Below are 24,095 nucleotides of genomic sequence, written 5' to 3'. Positions count from 1 at the left end.
AGAGAGAGAGAGAGAGAGAGGAGAGAGAGAGACTTGTTTGTTTGAAACATCTCCAAGAGAGTATATTTCAATAATATGTTTCAGTGGGTCTGAGAGGGGTTGGGACAAGGGAGCTAAAGAAAGAGTTGACCAATTAGGAAATCTGAAGCCAACAAAAAGCACAGAACTTGGCAGAGTAGGTCAATCCTAGGTCAGACGCACATACTGAAGAGCCTTAGCCAAAACTGGCTGAACTCTGGGCAGAATATAATTGCTGAAAAAGTGAAAACAAGAGATATAAATCAAAGGTCATTTTAGTCAGAAAAGAGCAAAACAATCTCAGGAGGAAGAAAAAGTTGGAATAAATAAAGTGATAGGCACACCAAAGAGATGCAAGTACAAGAAGCATCTAAGCATATAAATTAGTTATGTAATAAATGAAGTGAAATCTGAGCCGGTTTTGGAGATTTCAGCTTGTATATTCACAGGAGTAACATCTCTTTCAATCAGATGTTAGATCTGTCCTGGTAGCTGCCTGTCATTTAGTCTTCCCATCTACTTAAGTTGTATGCTTGGGATTTCAATTCATCAAGTAATAATTGTGACATATTTTGGATTATATTTGTAATAAAAAGAAATATCATTATCTTCTCCTACACATTACTGGAATCTTGGACTCTAAAGAGATATATGTTTTGCTATATTTATCCAGGAGTCATTAGTTTCAACCCTTCGAGCCATATCTCAGTACAAGGAAATAATGGGACTTGGGGTTAGGGAGGAGGGAGAAGATCTATGAATAGCCAAAATTTTTATAGTATGGTTGATTTTTTTCCATTGGAAATTTTGGGCTGCCACTCCCAACCCATTAGTAAGTTAGATAGGAATTGTTAGAAGAGGAAGCAGGTAGAAGCAAGAAATTTGAAAGCAGCAAGGAAAAAACCCTAAATGTCTGATGATAAAAGAAATAAAGATAAATAAAGCAGAAGAAAACATAAAAAGCAGAACACTTTAAAATTATTTAAGGATGCCACAGTATTATAGTTGATTACAATTGAATATTACTATTACTTTGATTTATCGGTAAGAAATTAAATTATATTCTGCATATTCTCTTTATAAATTCCAGAAAATATAGCAGAAATTTCAATTAAAAAGATGGTTAAATATAAAAATACAGTGCTTTAAAGGATTAAAAATAGTAACAGCTAGTATTTATTGAGTGTGTAATACCTGGCAGCCCTCTACGAGGTGCTTTATGCTTATTAACTCATTCCATGCTCATATTATCCTATAAGTTAAGTACTCATATTATTCTCACTTTATATTTGGGGAAACAGGCATGAAAAAGGTAAGTGCCTTGCTCAAGGATGCAGCTAAAAAGTTCTAAGGTCCAGAATTTAATCTAGATGATCATTTCATAATCGAACACTTAGATGATCTAGCTCCATAACCAAATACTTAAATATAAATATTTCAAATATATAGAAAAGCAGGGAAGGAACACCCAAACACTCAACACCTAGAGTCATCAATTGTCATTTTATATTTACTTTATCATATATCTATCTATGCATTCCCAAACTACCCATCAGTTCTCCTTATTTTTTGGTGTCTTTCAAAAGAAGTTGCAAACACTAGTAGACCTCATCCATAAACACTTTCAATATCTGTGTATGATTTTTTTTTTTAAGATAAAACAAAGTAAAATGTATAGACCTTAAGAGTATCATTTGTCATTTTTTTACAAAAGTGTACACTCTGTGCTCCAAATCTCTAACGGGATGTTGAACATTACCACCACCCCAGAAAGTTTCACCTTCTCTTCCAGTCAGTTCCTACTCCACTCCTAGAGATTACCTGTGTGAGTTCTAGCGCTTCATATAAAGTGGTTTATGTAGTTTGTAAGCTTCAGTGTAGGGCTCTTTCAGTCAGCATGTTTTTGGACTCAGGCATTTTGTGTGTGTCTCAGTAGTTCGTTCATTTTTATTGCTGAATTGTGTTCTTTTGTACAAATACACCACAGTTTTTATTTTTTCATCTATTTTCTTGATGGGTACCTGGACGGCTTCTAGTTTGGGATTTTAATTACTCTCCAATTTTTTATATTTCCCCACGCATTTATCATCTACCTTTCATTTTATTCCTTCTTGAAGATCTTAATTTACATCTGAAACATCTGAAAGTGTCTTTATTTCATCCTCAATCTTGAAGGGTATTTTTGCAGTATATGGAATTCTAGCTTCACACTTTTTAAAAAAAGATATTGTTACATTGTTTTCTGTTATCTATTTTATTGTGATGAGAAGAAGCCAGTAATCATTCTTATCACTATCTCCTAACTTATGTCATTTTTCTTTAAGTGCTTTCAGTATTTTAACTGTGATACTCTTTATTAGTATTTGATCTATGTGGCTTAAAACATTTATTAACAATGATATATAAAGTTATTTGCTTTCTAAACATTTTTTATCACAAATATTGAATGATAGATGCTTTTCAGTGGGCTGTCCTTGAAATCATTCTATAAAGAATTTCACATTTTGCAAATACACATGATATTTTGTACTCCATTGATTTCAGCTATTTATATATCCATATAACTATATAACCATATATAATATATATGTACATACACTCATGTATACACGTATATTTATATATATGTTATATATACACACACATATGTGTACAATTTAATTATATTTATTAAGCTCCAGATTGATACTTCCAATTAATCTGAATTTTTACTTTTGGATATTTCAGATGCACCTCAAACCCAATAAATACAAAACATTACCTTTCCTTCCCTTAATCTCTAAATTGGTACTTCTCCCATATTCCATATTCTCTATGTGGCATGATAATCGGTCATACAATCCAGATCTTACAGACCTTGTCAGAACCTGTGATCTGTGCAAATAGTTAGGAATCAACTATTAAGTGTTTTTTTAATTATGAAGATATTAAATATATCATTTTCTAGTTAATACCTGTTTCTGTTTTTTAAATAATTCTACACACACGTACTTAAAAAAATCCATATGGTTACAGAAGCACAAAAGATTAGTAGTAGTCCCTCATAAGGGTGTGCTCTCTATTGTTTCAGCAGCTGCACCTGGAATACATGTTGACTATTTCTATTCTTAGCTATCAAAATACAACTCTGAACAATCTTGCATACATTAATTGGTTTGAGGTTTACCCATTGGGTATGTTCCTACTGCTCAAATTGCTAGGTTAAGATGTATATATTTTTTTAATTTAGAAAACTAGGGCCAGATTTCCTTCTAGAAAAGTTGTATCAATTTACACTACCAAAAAAAGTTTATTAGAGTGCTTATTTCCTCACATACTACCAGCACTTTGCTTCATTAAACTAGGACTTCCATTTTAAAGTACTATCAATTCATTTATTTTTGCCTTCTCTTATAAGTTTATTGTTTTTTTATTTTTATTTTACATTTAAATCATTGTGCTATGCAAAATTTATTTGAATGTAAGAAGTGTATGGAGCCAAGAATAATGGGAACTGCCTCATTCTGAACCTGCCCATACATGCTCCATACTTCTTAGATCCTGTGAAGCCCTGGAAAAAATTATTATCTGCATTATCCAGTCCTTTCCACTTTGGTTGCAGGAGATCTCCCACATTATTCATACAATAACAAATTCCCTAAGTCTACGTAGAGGATCATCACACTGAGCAGCACCTCTTCCTCTCCAAATTATAGTTCGCTGTGCATGATCATCTTAAAGTTTACAAAATTTTACAAAATATTTGACTTTGACAACATTTACATAAAAAATATTCCAGATGATCCCATTTTACATCAACTTGTCAGCTACTCAATGGTTAAGCTAGTGGTTAAATTATCCCATTAAGCCCATTAGTTTTTTATTAATATCACTAAAGTAGTCATACTGAGATATCAGTTGTTTACACTAAAAAATTTACAGCTTCTAAGCACTCTTGTGGTGTGGTTTAAAGGTATTTAAATTAAGATTTAAATACACCTGCATTAGTATCTATCTCCACCACCCAACCAGCTATACAATGAAGTCATGAAAATCATCAATTTCTGTTTCCTCATTTGTAAAATGATGATCACAAGGATGATATACGAGAACATGAGATAATAGAATTTGAAACATCTAGTCTAGTGCCTCAGAAATAGTAGTCACTCAGAAAGTGTGACCATAATTATAATTATCTTAATTATGATAAATATATAATAAATGTTGGCTCATTCGCAAATGCTCAAAAATTATTTTAAGAAAAATACTTTTTTCTATAAGAATGTACTTATTCCTCCCATATTGTTGCTAGTTCTGCTACTTTTAACTGATATCCAAGAGATATGGTTTGCACTTTAATCAACAATATAAAATATTAGTGCGACTGGAACTTGTTAGAGTCCAAACCTGAGTTGACTTTGATATAATTCTTGCCAAAAGCTTACTTTAGCTTTCGATTTTTTTAAAAGGAAATCTAATGGACAGATTAACTATTAATTTTTCTATATTTTTCAGGCTTTACTGTTGTATTAAGATCACTCACCAGAAAGCATAGTGCCTGGACCATATTTTATAAATTCCCCACAGAAATGCTTTTACTGAATTATGATGTAATGATTAATAATTTACAATCGGCCCTTAGCAATCTGGAAGCCATATGCAAATCCATTCCATTTGATAAGCTCTTGCATTTCTTTGTCATACCATAGAAGACAATGACCGTGATCAATTCATTCACATAGTCAATAACCCATAGTAGTTTCATTCAACATCAGAATCATCACTAAAGAAATCTTCTGGGATGACTGAGTTAAGAGAGAGAATTAGCACTGACAGAGTCAGTACTGTGGTCCAGGGGTTCTATGTATGGTCTGTTTAACTTCTATGACCTTGGAAATACATGAGGAATTTCAAAGTTTATATTTGAGGTAATATGGCTCAAGCTATGTTATGATACTTGGAAAAAATAATGTTCTCCTTGAGTCTTTTCTGCTCCAACTAAGATACCCTCCATTCTTTTAACTGGTCTATAGAAGGTATACTTTGAATCTAATTAATGTTCTGATTCTATTTGAAGACCATCCAGTTTAGGTACATGAGTTTTGTGTGGCCATGAATTACAACAGAATAGAGAAGGGCTGCCTCCTTTATATTCCTTAAATACAGATAAAGATTACATAGTTTTCTTGGTAGATACAAATCAATATTGATTTATATTGCAATTACTATTAAGTAAAACCCCTTAGAAGTTTTCTCTGCTACAAAAACGTATTTCTTCTATACAGTACTTGTGGAGATGGAATGTTTTGGTCCAAATTTCAAAACCATACATATAGTCCTATTATATTTTATTCCACTAGATTTGGCCCACTATTCTAAGACATAAAAATATTATCACAATTAAAAATTTATGTTTACTTCCTGCCTATTATGTGGCAATCACTGCACTAGGTATTTTCATCCATATTGTTTTATTTTATCCATATTTAACTCAAAGAGGAATCCCAATTTTATGACTGATTGGTTCAAGAATATTATGTAATCTGACTGAGACTTCTCAGAACGTTAGTAACAGAACTTAGCTTCTGAATGCAGGTCTATCTAATTTCGAAGTTCATGGTTTTATTTATTTTATTGGTTTATATTAGCCTACAATCATAAGTCATTCAGAAACCATTTAATTCAAGCAATTCCATGTAAGGAATTCAATTTTGAAAGTTCATTAAATATTTTAAAAGAAGATTACATATGTAAGGGCAAATTTCACTTGTCTATAATCTGTGTTTATAAATTGTACTTATCCAAAGAATTTCGACTCCCCTAAATAAAGTTGGATATGTAAGGTGTTATTATATATGTGATTGTACGTACATGGTGTATATAAATAATTCATAACAAACTTTTAATGTGTTAGCTTTGTGCATGATATTGAGCAAGATATTTGGAAAATGAGTAAATTTTAAGATAAACAATTGTTAGTTTTCATACCATTAGTCTGGAAAAAGAGCTCCAAATAGATATATGTTAATATTCCTATGCCATATTTCTCTCCTTAAAATTGCTTCACACCCCACGTTTGTAATGTCCTTTGAGGGACTTAAACATAAGAAGCCACCGCTATTATGAAAATGTCCCTCTCTCTGGTCAGGAATGACTGAATCAAGGGGAAGGAAATCTATAGGCTGGGCTAGACCAATTAAGAGTATCTTTTTATTTATAGTTTTTCAGATAGAGATTATAGGCATAGGGTAGAAACTTAAACTGAGAAATCAAATAAAGATGAGGCTGGGATGGTACTTTTTATGTGCCTTCTTAGAAATAAGCAAAGGAAGCCATATTTTAGATAGGATTCAATAAAAAAATAAATAAAAAAAATAAAGCCCAGAAAAATGTGATCCCATGGAAGACTATAAGGAGTCATCCCAGTACTTAATTTTTCATTTTTTTTCCCAGGACACAGAAATGGACTACACGTTCTGCCCTTGGAAGTCTATGAGATTGCCATTTGTATATTTAAACTATCTCCCACACGCCATTCATTTAAGTTATCGGCAGGAGTCTGGTTCTTGAAACCATTAGTACTCCATTAAGATTAATGTCTTTTCTTACTTTCCATTAATAGATAAGTAATGGTCTAAACTATTAAACAACTCAATTTCAATCAATGGTGTAAAATTCTGGTGCAAAATATGTGTGAATACATATGTGTGCAATTTCTGTTTTAGGAAAATGTTATAGAAGGAATTCAGCTAAGGCCAGCACTATAAGAGACAAAATATACTCTTTCAAAATGCCACGATATCAAGTACAGAATTTCTTATTCTTAATTGCAATACTAACATTACAAAGAGGGTTAAGGGGAATGAATAAAGAATAATTAATTGTCACTGAATAGGATCATTTGAAGAAGTAGGTTTTGACAGGAATTAGGTTGGAGAAAATCGGCAAAAGAACATATTTTTATGTGAGAAGAAAGAGCAAGGTTCACGAATGGGGAATTGATGCATAAAATTTTATTGAATGAAGACTAACATGAGTGGCCTGTAGAATGATTTGAAATAGGTAAAGACTAGAATAGAGGGAAACCTGTAAAGACTATTACAGCAACCCAGATGCAGAATTACAAAGATGACTTACCTGATGTTGATATCTAAACAATGGATAATATTTAAATACATAATGAAAAATAATTATAAAGAACATTATTCTCTTCAGCAGAATTGATACCAAAAAAATTTCATGAGTAATTTTCAAGATAATTAGTTTGTATTTGTATCTTTGTTTTCACAATGGCTAGAAGGTTAAAGAGTGATTCTAGCCATGGGGAAAAACAATAAATTTAGTTTTTTACTTAAGTTTCTGTCATTGGTGGATTAGCCACGTAGATAAGTGAGGGAAGATAGTATTTTGGGGAATGTACTTGGTAAGTATCCATGTACAGTAATTAAAACTCTGTGTTTGCCTATGCATTCAACAAGAAGAATATAACAGAGGTGGAAAGACAGAACTTTAAGGGATATCAAAGTTAAAAATTGGAAGGAAGAACTGAGTCAAAGGAAGTTATCAGAGCTATAAGAAGAGTGAAACCCAGAGCCAATGAAAACTGTGTTTAGGGAAATAAATCTAGTCAATGTTTAAATGCAAATGAGGGCGAAATAATTGTATTTTCCCATATCCCACCCCTCTCCCCAAAATCTCTCACTACTTTAGAACTCTTTCATTATAAGGGAGAAATGGAAAGGAAGATTTCAGTAAAAGAAAAAGATTCAATAGATAAGTAAATGAAAGAGTGAATTACTCATGACATTACAGATTAAGGCTAATATTAAATTTAACAAAACCTAGTTTAACAATTCAAGTTTCTACAAAACTCAGGAATCTTCTTTGAATGCATGTATTCAGTTTGCTATTCTCTTTTATTCATACCCTAAGCTTTCGTAATTTAAATTTTATAAAGAACTAAAAAAAAAAAATACATTTCTTGCAGGGGCAAAATTGAAAATGGCTTCCCCAGAACCTATGAGCCTTGTCCCTTTCACCAGAGAGTCTCTTGAACTTATGGAACAGCGTATCGCTAAAAAACACAATGAGGATCAGCAAGAAGATTTAAAGCCAAATACTGACTTGGAAGTTGGAAAAGAGCTTCCATTCATTTATGGAAATCTTCTTCAAGGAATGGTGTCAGAGCCCTTGGAAGATGTGGATCCATACTACCAGAATAAAAATGTAAGGATTAATTGAATTTATTATGTCTATATTTTTATTAGACATGCAGAAATTTAATGAAGATAGGATAAAAAGAGAGAATAAAGAATAAATTAAGAGGTAATCTTGTTATAGAAAACTGCATAACGAATTTCACACGTATTTGAGATTTTTATCTAAAATGCTAAAAAATTTTGCCTAGTTAGTTTGGGGTTACTTTATTTTGTGATAGGCTATACTGTTATGCCTTAATATGATGATTTGTTTTGTGGGAGTATGATGATTGGCTACTTAAGGTAATCAATTTTAAAACAACTATAATATAAAATTTCCATTATATTGTACATAATTTCCATTATATTGAACATAATTTCAAATGTTCAACTGAGGAGCTCCCTGAGTAGTTAAGAAAATGAAGCCAAACTAAATTTTATTTGTCATTTTTGTTCATTCATACATTCATATCCCATCTTTTCTCCACAGTGACTTGACGAATCTACTAAATATTTGAATAATCTAAGAACAAACACAAAATCGTAAAAAAAATAAGAATAATTATGTTTAAGAAAGGCAGAGATCTGTGTGGACTGACAGAACTGGAAGGATCTTCATTAAGGAAATAAAATTTGAGTTATAGCTTAGAGCAGTGGTCTCCACCCTTTTTGGCTCCAAGGACTGGAGGGCCTATGAGAATCTAATGCTTGATGATCTGAGGTAGAGATGAGGCAGTGATGCTAGATGCTAGCACTGGAGAGTGGCTGCAAATACAAATGAAGCTTTGCTCTCTGCCCACCGCTTACCTCCTGCTGTGTGGCCCGGTTTTTCCTAATAGCCACATCTAGGAACCAGACTCTGCTAGGGGTTAGTGACCCCTGGCTTAGAGAACACTTCAAATTTTAAAAGCAAAGGGAAAATCTTCTATGAACACTCAAGAGCCGAAGTTAATTCTGGAATAGAGAAGAGCAGGGTGATGATAGAATTGAAACCCTTGCAGCTATGTTGCATATTGTGGGAAATAAAATGCAGTAATGGAGATGTCAACATGGATTTAATGTGATGGCCAAAAGACAGATGTGATGAATGAAATATTTAAGTAAGGTTAATCTGGAGATTTCTTAATTACTATTTCATGGAAGAGATAGGATCAGAAAAATGAAATAGGAGAAAAAGTAACCCAGGCTTGAAATAAAACTGAGAACAGGAGGATTTCAAGACCGACTAATAATGCCAAAATTTCCAGCCTGGAAGAATAGTGGTGCTACTGACAAAAATGAAATAACTACAGAAAAAAAAAGATTAAGTTTGGGGGAGATGAGGATTACTTCCATTGTGGACAAATATAATGTAAAACTCTTGTAGAGCATTTAATGATATTAACAAATGGGTGAAATGCAATTGAACAAAAACTCTGGATGGAAGGCAAAATGATCATCGTGTAAACACAACTCTTTTGAATACTTTGCCTTGTGGAAGAATATTGGCATTTTACAGTGTAAATGTATATATTAACAAAAAGACTCCAGAATCTCTGGTAGCCTCCATGGACATTTTGCAACATTAGCTATAAAACACCTGTAAAATCTTGAAAACGTATTAGTGAAAATTTAAGTCCTTATCTCAATTATCTATGCTTTCAGTTTTTGCTATGCTTAAGTCATAACAGTTGATATAACACAGTAACCTTAAAGACAACTCTAATATAGCAGAATTCTGAGTTCTTTGTAGTATATAAAGAGTGGTAGGCAGATCTAGGTTTGTTACTGAAGGAAAAAACACACAAATATTTTGAAAGATAAACCAAGCTAAAAACTGCAGAGATAGCTTAGTACAGTATATGTACTAAGCTAGCTTAGTAAAGTATATGTAGTTAATGATGACACAGTTATTAAAATTTTGGATTATATTCTATTCTGTTAAAGGAGGAATATAAATTAACAATTGTAAAATTAAATAAACATTTTAACACTTAAACATTAACTGGAAAATTATTACATCTGTACCTACTGTTTTACAATGATATATAAGCTGGTTGATTGTATGTACATCTTCTGTGAAGTTTAACATTGTTCTGGAAAATACACAGAAAGCACATTCTAAATAATCAGATCTATTTTCTTTGGTCCTATTAATTTTCTCTTTGCATTTAAAATAGAAATATGAAAATAATTACGTGATAGGCCAAATGTGCACAGATTGTATTTTGGAAAAGTTACTTATTGAGGAAAATTATAGCACAGTTTGATTTTCATTTAGAACATGTATTCAAAAAATATGGACAAATATATATTTATGTCCAGTAATATATTTGGCAATATATACAAATATCAATACCGATATGTGGTTACCATATATGCCTCTGCGTAATTATATAATTATACATTATGTATAATTATGTAATTATACATTACATAATACTATAGTATATGAGATTATATTTAATACATGTCATTTTAGTATATTATAGTATAGTGTATTATATGACATTATATACTATATTATAATTATATAATATTCAGTATTATGAATTTATGCACATACCATAATACATTATTTAATATAATATTTAGTATATTATAGTATATTGTATTATATGACATTATATACTATATTATAATTATATAATATTCAGTATTATGAATTTATGCACATGCCATAATAAATTATTTTTCCAAATAGATATGTATATATGTATGTGTGTATATGTGTATCTACATCTACACAGACATACACACTATATGTGTGTACAATATATGTGTACACACATTTTCACTGTGTGTACACATATATTGTAGATAAATACACATATACACACATACATAAATATGACTCATTTTTAGGATATTTTTGATCTTTCATTATTTTGGGTTTTAATGCTTCTATGTCTCAACATATTATTTTTACACGATGTAATATATGTTTATGTCAATTATAACATACAAGCAGGGTTTTATACCAGAAAACTGGTAATGATTAACATAATGTTTCAGTGCATTGTTATTTTTACTATTGTATTCTGCACCTTACTTACTTTAAAATAAAATTAACTTTTATTTACATTTATCTAATTCTTGTATATTTAAATGCATCACCACAAATCTTTAGGATACAGTTTTCTTTCTATTAGTTCTGCAAGAATACTTGGGATTGGTATGTGGCAAATGGCTTTCTTAGGTAGAACACTGGCCAAAAAAAAAAAAATAGTGGTAAGATAAGCCTAAATATCAGTGAAACGAGTTTTTAAAAGGACTATTTAATTTCATTTGTAAAAGACTATCAAAATATAAGAAATGTATAACTGTTGAATTCATGGCTGAAATGAACAATGGCAATATGTTACATAATTGGTTTTAGTTCGTAGTTTTAATTTCACTTGATGCTCTTTTTCACCTTACAGACTTTCATTGTAATAAATAAAAAGAGAACAATCTTCAGATTCAATGCTACCTGGTGTACATTGTCTCCTTTCAATTCAATTAGAAAAACAACTATTAAGATGTTGGTACATCCATATCCTTTTTTATTGGCTTTAGACTGTACTAATATCAAATGCAACAATTGGATTCAAATATTGCTGCAGTTTTTTTTATCTTTTGAATTGATATAGCATTTTAGGTCATATTGAAATCTGGATTATAACTGCACTGTGTTCCATTTCTGAGAATACATTTAAATATATTTTCTAGTATGCACAGTAGTGGTAAATATTAACAAATCTTAATCTTAATTGTTTTTAATATGAATAGTATATATATTTGACATTAAGAAACTTTTATTTCATATGTGTATATATATATAAACAGATTTTAGAGCATATTTCCAATATTATTTATTATCTATTATTCCTTGACTGTAACCTACCTTTTTCCGGCTGTTCATTTTAATGACTGTCCTGACTGACTGCATATATATGTCCATGACTGATTTGCCAAAATGGGGGCCAGCATTACAGTAAGTTATATGATTATGTATAATCTCATGTAAGATTATACTTTATATTTAACATATATTTAACATATGGTATTACAGTACATTATATACTATATATTATAACATCATGTAATTTAATATTTATATTTTATATATAATATACTGTTTGTTGTATGTAATGTAATATTTATACACATACCATGATTAATGAATTTTCCAAATAGAAACAAATATATATATATAACAATCAGTTTTAATGTTTTTCTGCACTTTCATTATCCTTAGTTAGATTTTAAATGCTTCTATTTTCCAACCTGTTAAGTTAACATTATGCAAATGTTTGAGTCTTTAGCTATGTGTTTATGTCTGTGGTATCATACAAATGAGGTTCTTTTTTAAAGTTAATTACTAATGATTAATATGTCGATGCCTCAGATTACTATTGCTATCTCACACCTGATTTGCTTCAAACTCAAATAACATTTCTTTCCATTCAGTAAGAAAGTTATTTCTTTTTCTTCCTTTCTGTTCTACTTCTTTTCTCTTTCCTGAGGGATATGAGTAGTTTCACTTGCATTAGACTACAGAGGTAGAAAGGTCCATTAAATTTTCTAGGAATAAAGGTTTTCTTGATGCTGTCTCTCAAGTTTAATCATTCTTAAAACTAATTGACTTTAGAAGGTAAATATTATACTCATTGACCATAAAAATCTTTGTATATGCATATAATAAAATTAATTCTTTCACATGCTTTTACAATTCAATTAATTATTGTGTGATTCTCAATATGGAATAAACTTGATACTTTCATCAAGGACTCGTTGAAAAAACTGATAGTCAAATTTCATGGTTAATGCCATCAGACATAGTCCGCCCTAGAAGCCCTATCTAAAGCCCTATCCTATAGTTTAAGGGACACATGCTTTTTTGATTGTTGTCTGGTGGTTGATTTGTTGTTGGTTGATTGGTTGCCAAATAGTTATCACAGACATTGTATTTCAGAGCTGACAACGTATTATTTTCACTTTTAATGTATATGTGAAAATTTTTCTGCAGGAATACTTTGCTTGGAATTTACACACTTGAAATACTTATAAAACTTACTGCAAGAGGCATCTGGGCAGGACCTTTTTATTTCTTTGGTGATCCGTGGAACTGGCTTGATTTCACTGTAACTTTGTTTGAGTGAGTGTTTCTTTAAGTTACGAAAATCTTGATACCTTTCTAAGCAAATGCTTTTCATAAAAAATATTGAGGATAACAAAATTTTCTGCCTGCAAAAATTTGAAAATAAAGAATATTTCATAAATTACAGTTAAAATGAGTTCTCTTAGGTAACTCCTACTGAGCTAGTCCTTGGAATAGGCAATAAAAATTAAAGGAATGGGGTATTATTTCTGTTTTCTATATGAAGCAAAGATGATAGGGGTAGAATATTTGCTTTTAAAGTTATTATTTTCAGTGAGCAGAAAATCTGGAGACTTATGTATTTATTTTTTCAATGCGTCTGTTTAGTGTACTCTGTGTTATGACTGAAGAAATGATTGCTGGCATTAAATTCCTGTTAAAGTAATTTAAAATTGATATTCTATTTATAGACTTCAGTTTAAATTAAAAACAATAATCTTTATAAAGGTCAGTAATCAGTGTCTGCAATGTTGTAAGCAATCAAAAAATAGTAGCTAATATCATTATAATTATTATCATTGCTATCACTACTGTTTCTGTTATTTGTCATTATTTCTGGTATTGCTGTTATCAAACACTTAGCTAATACAGCTAACACTTTCATAGCTCTTAGTACGTGCCAGATGTTCTTCTAAGTGGACCTTGTCCATAGGCAATCTGGATAAAGAGTCTGTGCTCTTAACCACTATGCACCTTGACTTCTGCTATCATCACCATTACCATTATCATCATCATCATCATCATCATTATCACTATCATCAAAATCACCACCACCATCATCTAAAGTTTAAATCCTTAAAAAGGAGCTTATTCCTTTAAAAAAACTATGAATTTTAAATTTCTTTTTATTAGATAACAAAATATTTATAAACATGATATACAGTATTTGATATGGAATTAAGAGTACTCACAGTGTCAAAATTTTATAAATGTTCATAATTTGTGGATTAATATTTTCCTGGCTACTTTGCATTTGTAGCAATCTTTATCTTCCAATCAGTAATAAAATTATTTGCAAATGAAATAAGGAGAGCAATGGAATTATAATGAAATAATAATTACCATCTATAATAATAATAATGGATATATGGTTTTAAAAATAAGTTTCAAAGAATATAAAAAGGCAAAGAGAAGTAGCACAGACTCAATGTGACTTCTAAATAACTCTTAACTAATTCCACAGGCACGTAACAAGCTATTCGCCTCTAAACTTCGTTTCAACATTTAGAATTGCAAGAAATTTGAGAATTTTGAAAATTATCCCTTTAAACCAAGGTAAGTAATGGCACTGAATTTTTTCTTTTTGTTTTTTTTTTGTTTGTTTTTATGTACTCCCATATATTCACTTGAACTCCTCTGTTATTATTTGAAGATATATAAATTGAGTAGTGGTTCAGCTTTGAAATCAATGAATTATCTGATCTTGAAATTTACTTCTGCCACTATAGGAAAGGCAAGAAAAAATAGCACATTTGACTGTTATTTATTTATATAGAGATGAGTTTACTACTTGCGACAAAACGCAGAGATTAATCAAAAATCTTTTTCTATTTTTTTATTTATTTTTATATCTTAAATATGAACTTTTATAAAATTGTTCCTAGACTTCTAAGAGAGATAACAGTTTACACAGATATCTAATTTACTTTCTTCTTTTCCTTATTGCATCTAAAATCCAGATGAAATGAACAAAGTAATATAAAATAAAATACATTCCCTTTTGCTCTGAGTGCTTAGATAGGGTGCATTCCATATGCCACAAAGTTCAATGAAATTATGCTAAATAAGGTTGTGACTATGTTGATGGAAGATGCTGAGGACTACTTATAGCTCTCATTCTTGAAGATATCTTAAAAAGCCCACCAATACCTAACTTGTTATTCAAAATTAATAAAAACAGTCAGATAGGAACAGCTCCACCCAGAGTTCTTTTGGCTGCTATGAGTCAGAATATTATGAAATAGTTGGGTCAATAAACCCAGGGGAAAGTGTGATAATACCAAAAGTAAGATCTTATATGGTGAAATTATAGTAGATACAGTTTCATTTTTGATGTAGAGAGTACATTTGTTCAAAATAAGAACTTAAGTTTGATACAGTTTCTCAAATTAGATTTATTTTATCTAAAATATTAGATGAAAAAAAGTAAGAAATTAAATCAGAAATAAACTCCACAAGAAATATACCTGAACTAAAACAAAATGAAAGTTTAAAAAATAAAAAGAAAGGGAATGTCATACTAGGAAATCAGAATCAAAATTGGCATATGGTTCAGAACTTTGAATGGTAGATAACAATGAAAATTATTAATAAATTTGATTCTGTAAAATTGGATGGTGACTTTTTTACCTTCAAACAAAATGTCACCACTTAAATTAAAACTCACAAAAAATTTGCTTTATATGTATATATGTGTGTGTATGTACATATACATATATATACACACATATTCTTATTTAAGAATTGCCACTCTTAAAAATAATTTCAACAAAACAATATGACAAAAATTTCCAGTACAATAATATTTAGAGAACTCATGATAGTTACCAAATAAAAAGTAGACAGTGAAAATATACATATTTTTAAAGTTTGTTATGGTAATCAGAAATTACATCAAAATACAGTGATTCAATTTTTTTCTAATAAATTGAAAATAATGCTTTCTTAAAAATCTTTCGTTTTTAATGAGGCATGACTATATACATGTAGTAGTCTGATTTATACATTGTTTTAACAGCTGTTAAAAGAAATTTGAATATATCTATCAATACATAAATGTGGTCATATATTTTGACACAGAAATTCCATTTCTAATATAACACTTAAAAAAGACTAGCATATAGCAAAAAAAAAAAAATTAATGGCATAATTCCAAGTGGCAAAAGTAGGCTGTAAGCATGTATTTTAATATTATTAATTTAAATTGAATATTTAATCTAGATATCACATTTTTTTAACCACAGGAATAACTTTATTTCAACCCTATTCTTTTATACTCAAGACATCCAATCATCCGAGGAAGTCATTTAAAAAAGAGATTTGGAATAATCACAGTAATATATGAAATATAGGTATTATTATCCTCATTTTAAAGATAATAAAATGGAGGCATAGAAATATTGATAATTTGCTCAATATCACAGAGCTGGTGTGTTCTCATCCATTTTTGAGCTGAGCAGTTATTAGGATCCTAAATATAAACAGACCAACAAATAAGAGAGAAAGGGAAAAAGAAAGGAAGAAAGGGATAAAGGAAGGAAGAAAGGAGGGTAGGAATGAAAGGAATAAGGAAGGGAGGACAGAAGGAAGGAAGGAAGGAAGGAAGGGAAGAAGGGAGGAAGAGAGGAAGCGAGGGAGGGAGGGAGGACGGAAGGAAGATAGGTAAGTAGGTTATAGTTTCATCTATGAAGTACAATTACATTTTTTTTTTGTCTCTTATTTTCTGTTTTCAGAATTAGGCATGTATTTAATAATTAGAAAAATGAATGTGCTTAAATAAACCCAACTTTAAGTTTGAATTCTCAATTAGTAAGTACTCTAAGTACAACCTGCATATATCGCAGTTGTGTATTATTCTCATTTCTAATCATTATTTTTTTCACATTTTATTTAATCGGCTTCCAAAATTGAATTCTTAATAAGTTAAAGAACAGTATAGAATACTGCTATTTCAAACTATTTTTGTTTCAACAACATCTACAACTCGTTTTCATTTATAACTCTATACCTGTACTTGACTTATAAACAAAGGTGAATGGTGTGAAAAGCAGTAACCAAGAGCAAAAATTAGTCAATTTAAAATTTGACTAATTTTAAATTGACTAATTTTAAAATTAGTCAAACAAATGTATGACTAATTTTAAAATATATTGTATCTGAATTATTTTGTCAGGTGTAATAATTAGCATAATACAGAAACCTCAAAGATTGAGTTTTTATTCATTTTATTTATTAGATCTAGATAATGATGAATTAGATTATAAAACACAAAGCTACCAATTAACGATGGATTATGCACTTGCCATGGGAGAAGTTTGTAATGCTACTTTACTAAGATATTTTATTTGATCAAAATAAACCTTTTTCTTTTCAGGCCTGAAGACTTATCTAGGGATCCTGCTCCATTGTTTGAAAAAACTTGCTGGTGTCATTATCCTTACTCTGTTTTTTCTGAATGTATTTTCTCTAATTGGGATGGGGCTCTTCATGGGCAACCTGAAGCATAAATGTTTGCGATGGCCCCAAGAAAATGAAACTGAAACCCTATACAACAAAACTAGAAACCCACATTATCTTCGAGGTAAGAATCACTTGCCATCTATGTCAAAAATTAAAATTTTTCTTAATGAGAGATTAGTCTTCACAGAAACATGAACTGTCAACTTCAGAACAAATTCGACTTTAGATTGTAAATGTAAATGCTGTAACTATGCTCAAGGACTAATTTGGATGTTTCATTTGTCAGGATAGCAAAGTTCAAAGCTTTAGACATTTAGATAAGGGAAACCTAAGTTCGGAATTGCTAAATTTTATTTTTTTAAATAAATAAATACGATCAGTCTTATTTGCAATTTCATCAGAGTAGAATTCTTATAATACTACCTTTCTTTAATAAAGTCATTTATTTAAAATATAAATTTAAGTTTACTCATTAGAAACTTTGTGATGACCTTACAAATGAAAAATATGACCTACAAATTCTTACTCTTGTTTCAATTACTGCTGTTCATTTTAAATACTTTGAGTTATCCTTTACTAAATAATGAAAATATGTTAGGCTAATAGAAATAATGCCAAATAGGTATCGCTTAACTCTTATGTATAAGTAATTTACATGCTTGATCATATATCTTCACCATAATCCTGCAGAAGAAACATAAATAATCCCTGTTACAAACAAGGAAACAGAAGTTCAGAGAAATTTAGAATGTTCCAGTGTACTGCAACTACTTGGTGGCAAAATTAGAATTCTAATGAAGCTCGATCTGGTTTTAGAAGCTTTCTCTTTTTCCCAGACCATACTCTTATTGGATTTTTCTCTCATATTTAAATTATCATGTCCTTTCTGACAGTATTTAGAAAAAAATAAAAGCACATTTTTTAACTAATAAAATTTAAATGTTGATAAATCTTATGTAGTCCTATATTAGTTATATTTGTACTTTAGATTTAACAAGTTCTAAAACAAATCAATAAATTTTATTCTTTGGTTTGCCCTGGAATATAATTATGATGCAAGTAATACAAAATTATTAGTATGTGAGTATGTGAAATGTTTGCTGTTATATGTGTCTGTTTCAAGGTCTCAGTTTTAGTGGTAAGGACTACAGGAGATAGATATTAGATTCCAATTGAAATACCCTTTGGTTTCTTTGACATTGTAACAAAAATATGCTAATTCCTTTAAAAATAAACAATTTTTGCTATTTCACAGTTTTTTGTTAAGAAAACAGAGTCCAGGTTCTTTTCATCTTTGTTAATGTATAATATTATAAAGAAATCACTTTTGAAAGATTACCACTTTCAAATTTGTTCCATTCTAGCCATTCCATTTCAAATATCATGTTAGGAATTGCTGAAAATATTACATTTGTACAACATTATTTAACCTAATTGCTATGTCATAGTCCTTCTATTTAGAAGAGTACTTGAGACTGCCCAGTTCTACTAATGTCAAATTTCATTTGGTTTTTGACTGCCATTCAAAAGATTTGATCAGTGATTCTTAACTATTTATGATTTAAAAATTCTTCTAAAATTATTTTGGGTGACAAATTAAAGTGACATTATTTGAGACTGGAGAAATTAAATTTTGTATATATAATATACATACAAATTTAAATATGTTTATATGTATATATGTACTCACATATACACTGAGGACTGCTTTCTGTGATTTGAATTCAGAACCTAAAAAACTATGCTCCTAAGCATACATGTTCACAACCTTGGTAACTGGTATCTGTAAATACACAATTTACATTTTGATTAACAGCAAGTAAGGATACCTGGATAAATTATATGGGCTATGACTCAGATCGACTTGGGTTGTAGTCAAAATTAGATGACATCAGGAAAGGAACTAGCACTGGATGATCAATGTAGAACTGGATGATCACTGGATGATCAATGTAGCTTCGAAGTGGAAAGAGAATGGAAATTAAACCCAGAGACAGAAAACTCCAATCTTCTGCTCAGGAAGATCATCAGGAATAAACCCTGGAAGAAAAGGTGCTCAGCCTTCAAAAAGATTAGTTTGGGAATTCTTCCTTTAGGGGTCTAGTCATACCTGGCTGGTTATGTTTATTTTCCCGAACTCTAATTTCGAGAAGGATTCTCTTCTTTCTATGCTGAGTTTTGTCACTTTCAGGGCAATGAAGTAGATAGATTGCCAGAGGTCTTTTGACCTGTGCATAAGATGCTAGAACAGCCTCCTAGATTAAAAAGGCCAGGCTATAGCCTCATTCCTAAGTATAGAGAGGGGTGTTCATCTTCTGTACAGGGTTAAATGGATTTCAGCTATGCTATTCACTCAAGATTTCTTATAGAATATTATTTCTTTCCTATTTTTCAGAAATAGAAAACTTCTATCATTTGGAAGGAGAAAGATATGCTCTCCTTTGTGGCAACAGAACAGATGCTGGGTAAGTGATGTTAATGTTTCCTTCTATTAAGTCAATATCACCAGATCAGTAGTATTTATTGAATAATTATTGTTTTTACTGATGGTTCCCATTTGATTACATTATTTCATTTTATCATCGAAACCATGTTGAGAAATGTACAGTATGGAATATTATTAATCCAATCTTACCATAAAAAAAAAAACAATAGACAGACTAGCTAAATGATTTATTCAAGGTCAAAAGGCTAGTAAAATGACAGATGGTCTATATTTATGATTTGGCTGTTATCTGAAAGTCACCTAAGAGTAAGCAATTTTTCTTTTCTTTGTCTTTTTTAGTCAGTGTCCTGAAGGATATGTGTGTGTAAAAGCTGGCACAAATCCTGATGATGGCTACACAAATTTTGACAATTTTGGCTGGGCTTTATTAGCTCTATTCCGGTTAATGACACAGGATTACCCTGAAGCACTTTATCACCAGGTAAGAACAGAGAAAATCTGCTGTGTAAGAATGATACCATGCTCCATGCTCCTCCCTTCTAAAATAATGGTCAAATATAATGTAATACATCACATGTTTATGTGAAGAAAATTTGAAGACAGAAAGGGAACCAGAATTATTAAATGTCAGACTATATCCTAACACTGTGCCGAAGTCTGTGCTCTTATGTATGATATCTCATTTAATCTTTAAAACAATTCTACATGATTTTATATGAAGACACTAAGATCAAAATGACTGAGTAACCTCCCTAAAATTATATAGATGTGCTGGAGATCACTGTCTTGCTCTGTCTGATATCATATATTTGATATTAACTAAGTTAAGAATTTTTCTAGGTACAAATTCTTTAGTCAAAAATTTTAACCTTTGAGATTACCAAGTATTAAACAATTGTTTATTGAATACCTACAATGTGCTATTTCTTTTCAATTCTTCTATTTTTTTATACCTCTTTATTATTCAATCATGCTTCAGTTGTAACAGAAAACTTATTGTTATGAGACTGAAATCCAAATCCTGAGATTTGGATTTCAGTCTCATAACAATAAGTCTGTCTATCTTTATAATTGAGAGTCTGTCTATCTTTATAATTGATGATTTGTGTATTATAGTTTCTCAGAAAGATGTAATATTAAAATGGAGTTTCAGTTTTTCTTTTAAGAAAAGTTTTATCACAGTAGAATATATAATGCTGTGTTAGCAGCACAGTTAATATCAAGTGATAGATAAAATAAACAAATAACTTATATTCCAAAAGTAGTTACAGTTGAAGACCAGTCTTTTTTAAAACACACACATACCCCATAGTTTTTATGATTGGATAGATAAATTATTGTGTGTGTGTGTGTGTGTATGTATACAACCCATTAATAATGATGGGATAATGTAATATACTTTTGGCACAAAGGTTCATAATCTATTATTAAATAAAAATCAAGTGAACCATAGATGTAATATAATTATATTTCTAGTTAAAGTACATGAAAATATTACAAATAACATTTTTCTTTATGCAAACTATATTTTTCTAATTTTTTAAGTTTAGCATTTATATTATTATTTTTGAAAGTATGTAAATTATACCATAAAGAACATAGTCAATAATGTTGTAATAACTATGTATGGTATCAGATGCTTACTAGATTTATCTGGGTGATCACTTCATAAGTTCTATAAATTCCTAATCACTGTTGTACACCTGAAACTAATATAATATTGTATATCAACTGCAATTGAAAAGTTAAAAAATTAAAAAAAAAAAATTCGAGCAAGCATTAATGCCTTCTCCGCAATACTAGGAACTTATTTCCAAAATAATCTTATTGTGTTATCCTCCTTCGAAAATGCTTCAGAGGTTTCCATATTCCTGTAGAATGAAGTTCAAAGTCCATATGCCTGATACATAGAACCCTTTAAAATCTAGTTTCTGCATGCTTCTCCAGATTTATTTCCTAACAATATTCCAATATATACTTTTTGCTTCATTCCAGTGTAAAAAAGACTTGCTTTTTCTTACATGAGTTTATCCCCTAATTTCTTGTTTCAATCTATGTTGAAAATAATCTAATGTACTCTCTGCCTAAATTCAAATTTCATTTTGTCTTTCGTCTCACATCTCAAATTCATGCCTAAAAGCCAAATTTGTTCCTTGAGGTTTTCTCCAAGCTCTTCTTTCAGAGTTAGGCATATCCTACACCACAATTCCACAGTATCCTGTAATTGCCTCTGATTGTGGTTATTCTAATTATTTGTTCAGCAATTCTTTCCACTAGGAGACAAACTACCTAAAAAGATGTATTTTGTTTTATTTTAATTTTGTGTTCTCAGCATGTAACACATAGAAGTACTTAATAAACAAAAATATAAGTGAATATTTACGGATTATATCACTTTATAGATTAATAAATGTCTTGCCTTTTTTTACAGCTCTCTGTGTGTTAGCTAATTTTCTTGTTAGCATTGGTTTAAAGCAAATTCTTTTTCACTATCACCGAAATGAGTAATCAGTCTGGGAATGCCCTAGTGTTGGAGTCCATACAGTACCTCATCATTATTACACTCTAAATTTTATTGACTAGTGTAGATAAGATTTTCTTTGATTTAGACTGGATTTATATTGAGCATTGTCCTAAACTAAACTGACTATGGATAGGGAAATTCAGTGATTATTCTCAAAGAGAACACCTCTTATCTTAGAGAATATTATTCTCCATTCCTTCAATAAATATATATTTTATCCATACTCTTTGATACACCATGGGTACAGAAATGAACAAAACAAAATACCAATGCTCATTGAATAGAATTATGGTTAACAATAATGTTTATTGCATATTTCCCATAGGCTAAGATCTTTGCATGCAGTTTCATTTGATTTTCATAACAGAACTATGAAATGGGGATATAATTAGCCCCAGTTTTATGCTAAAATATAATAGAACTAGAATTTGTATACCTTTTCATCCTAATAAGTGTGCATACTTTTGTCTTCCACCAACTTCATGTTGGGAAAAGAGCAAATTTTTGGATTTAGGCATACCTCATAGCTGTGAGATCTTTGGCAAGTCATTTTTCCTATCTAATTTTCATCTTTCTTCTGCACTTTGGGAATAATAATAAATACCACATAAACATGTTGCACAGAATTAGTGAAATAAAAACATAAAGTATTTATGAATGTGCATGGCCTACAGCATACACCATAATACCTACTACTGACTCCTGATTATACTATCATAAATGACAGCTAGTTCAGTGGGAAAAATATTTAACCAAATTCTAAATAACTGACTCACTGGGATAATAAGGTTCATTCAAAATACTTTTAAAGACAAATATGCTATTGATTAATAAGAAATTATTTCTGACTGAATGTTAGAACTTCCTATTAATCAGTAAACATTCTTAAATCTGTTACATCAGTACAATATTTTCTATAAAAAATGCTGCTTACTAATTCAAATGGATGCTTAAAACTTAAAATTATTTACAATTTTTTCTTGAATTCTTTTCATATACTTTTAACCAATGAGAATTAATCAGTGAAGTACAGTTTGGATTTATAATATCTTCTTATACTTTTCTAAATTTTAAAATTTTCTGAACTATCTTAGGTAATTGTTATGAAATAAAAGCTAGTCAATACTTAATTTCAAAATCTAAAATTTTGTATTTTTCTATCTAAAAATGAATTCATGTAAGGGAATTATATGACTTTCCTGTGATTCACCCAGATGTTCTTCACCAAAGCAGGTGTTCTGACAGGTATAGAATTAATTCTGTTTCCCACCCCTTTTTAATTAAACTTATTGGGGTCGCATTGATTAATAAAATTATATAGATTTCAAGTGTACAATTCAATAATATGTCATATGTATATTGCATTGTGTGTTCACTACCCAAAGTCGAATCTCCTTCCATTGCCACATATTTGACCCCCTTTCTCTCTATCTAGCTCTCCCCACTTCCCCTTTTCCCTCTGGTAATCACTAAACTGTTGTCTGTGTCTATGAGTTTTTGTCTTTTTCATTGGTTGCTTTCAGTTTTATATCCCATATATTAGTGAAGCCATATCGTTCTCAACTTTCTATCTGACTTACATTGCTTAGCAAGATAATCTCGTGATTCATCCATGTTGTCACAAATGGC

The 24,095-nt window shown here is 30.3% G+C and overlaps 1 protein-coding gene across 1 annotated transcript in view; it reads left to right on the top strand.

Moving 5' to 3' along the window:
* Positions 1-24,095, top strand: part of SCN7A (sodium voltage-gated channel alpha subunit 7) — a 72,461-nt gene that overhangs the window by 9,344 nt on the left and 39,022 nt on the right. Inside the window, exons 2-9 of the mRNA XM_006921157.3 lie at positions 7,985-8,223; positions 11,597-11,709; positions 12,061-12,150; positions 13,186-13,314; positions 14,501-14,592; positions 17,411-17,617; positions 19,892-19,961; positions 20,282-20,423. Of these exons, the coding sequence (XP_006921219.2) occupies positions 7,999-8,223; positions 11,597-11,709; positions 12,061-12,150; positions 13,186-13,314; positions 14,501-14,592; positions 17,411-17,617; positions 19,892-19,961; positions 20,282-20,423 (1,068 nt within the window). The 5' untranslated portion in view covers positions 7,985-7,998. The remainder of the gene's footprint in view (positions 1-7,984; positions 8,224-11,596; positions 11,710-12,060; positions 12,151-13,185; positions 13,315-14,500; positions 14,593-17,410; positions 17,618-19,891; positions 19,962-20,281; positions 20,424-24,095) is intronic.

The sequence above is a fragment of the Pteropus alecto genome, unplaced genomic scaffold, assembly GCF_000325575.1.
Source record: "Pteropus alecto unplaced genomic scaffold, ASM32557v1 scaffold3, whole genome shotgun sequence".
In the NCBI taxonomy this organism is placed as follows: Eukaryota; Metazoa; Chordata; class Mammalia; order Chiroptera; family Pteropodidae; genus Pteropus; species Pteropus alecto.
This window is presented reverse-complemented; position numbering and strand designations above follow the sequence as displayed.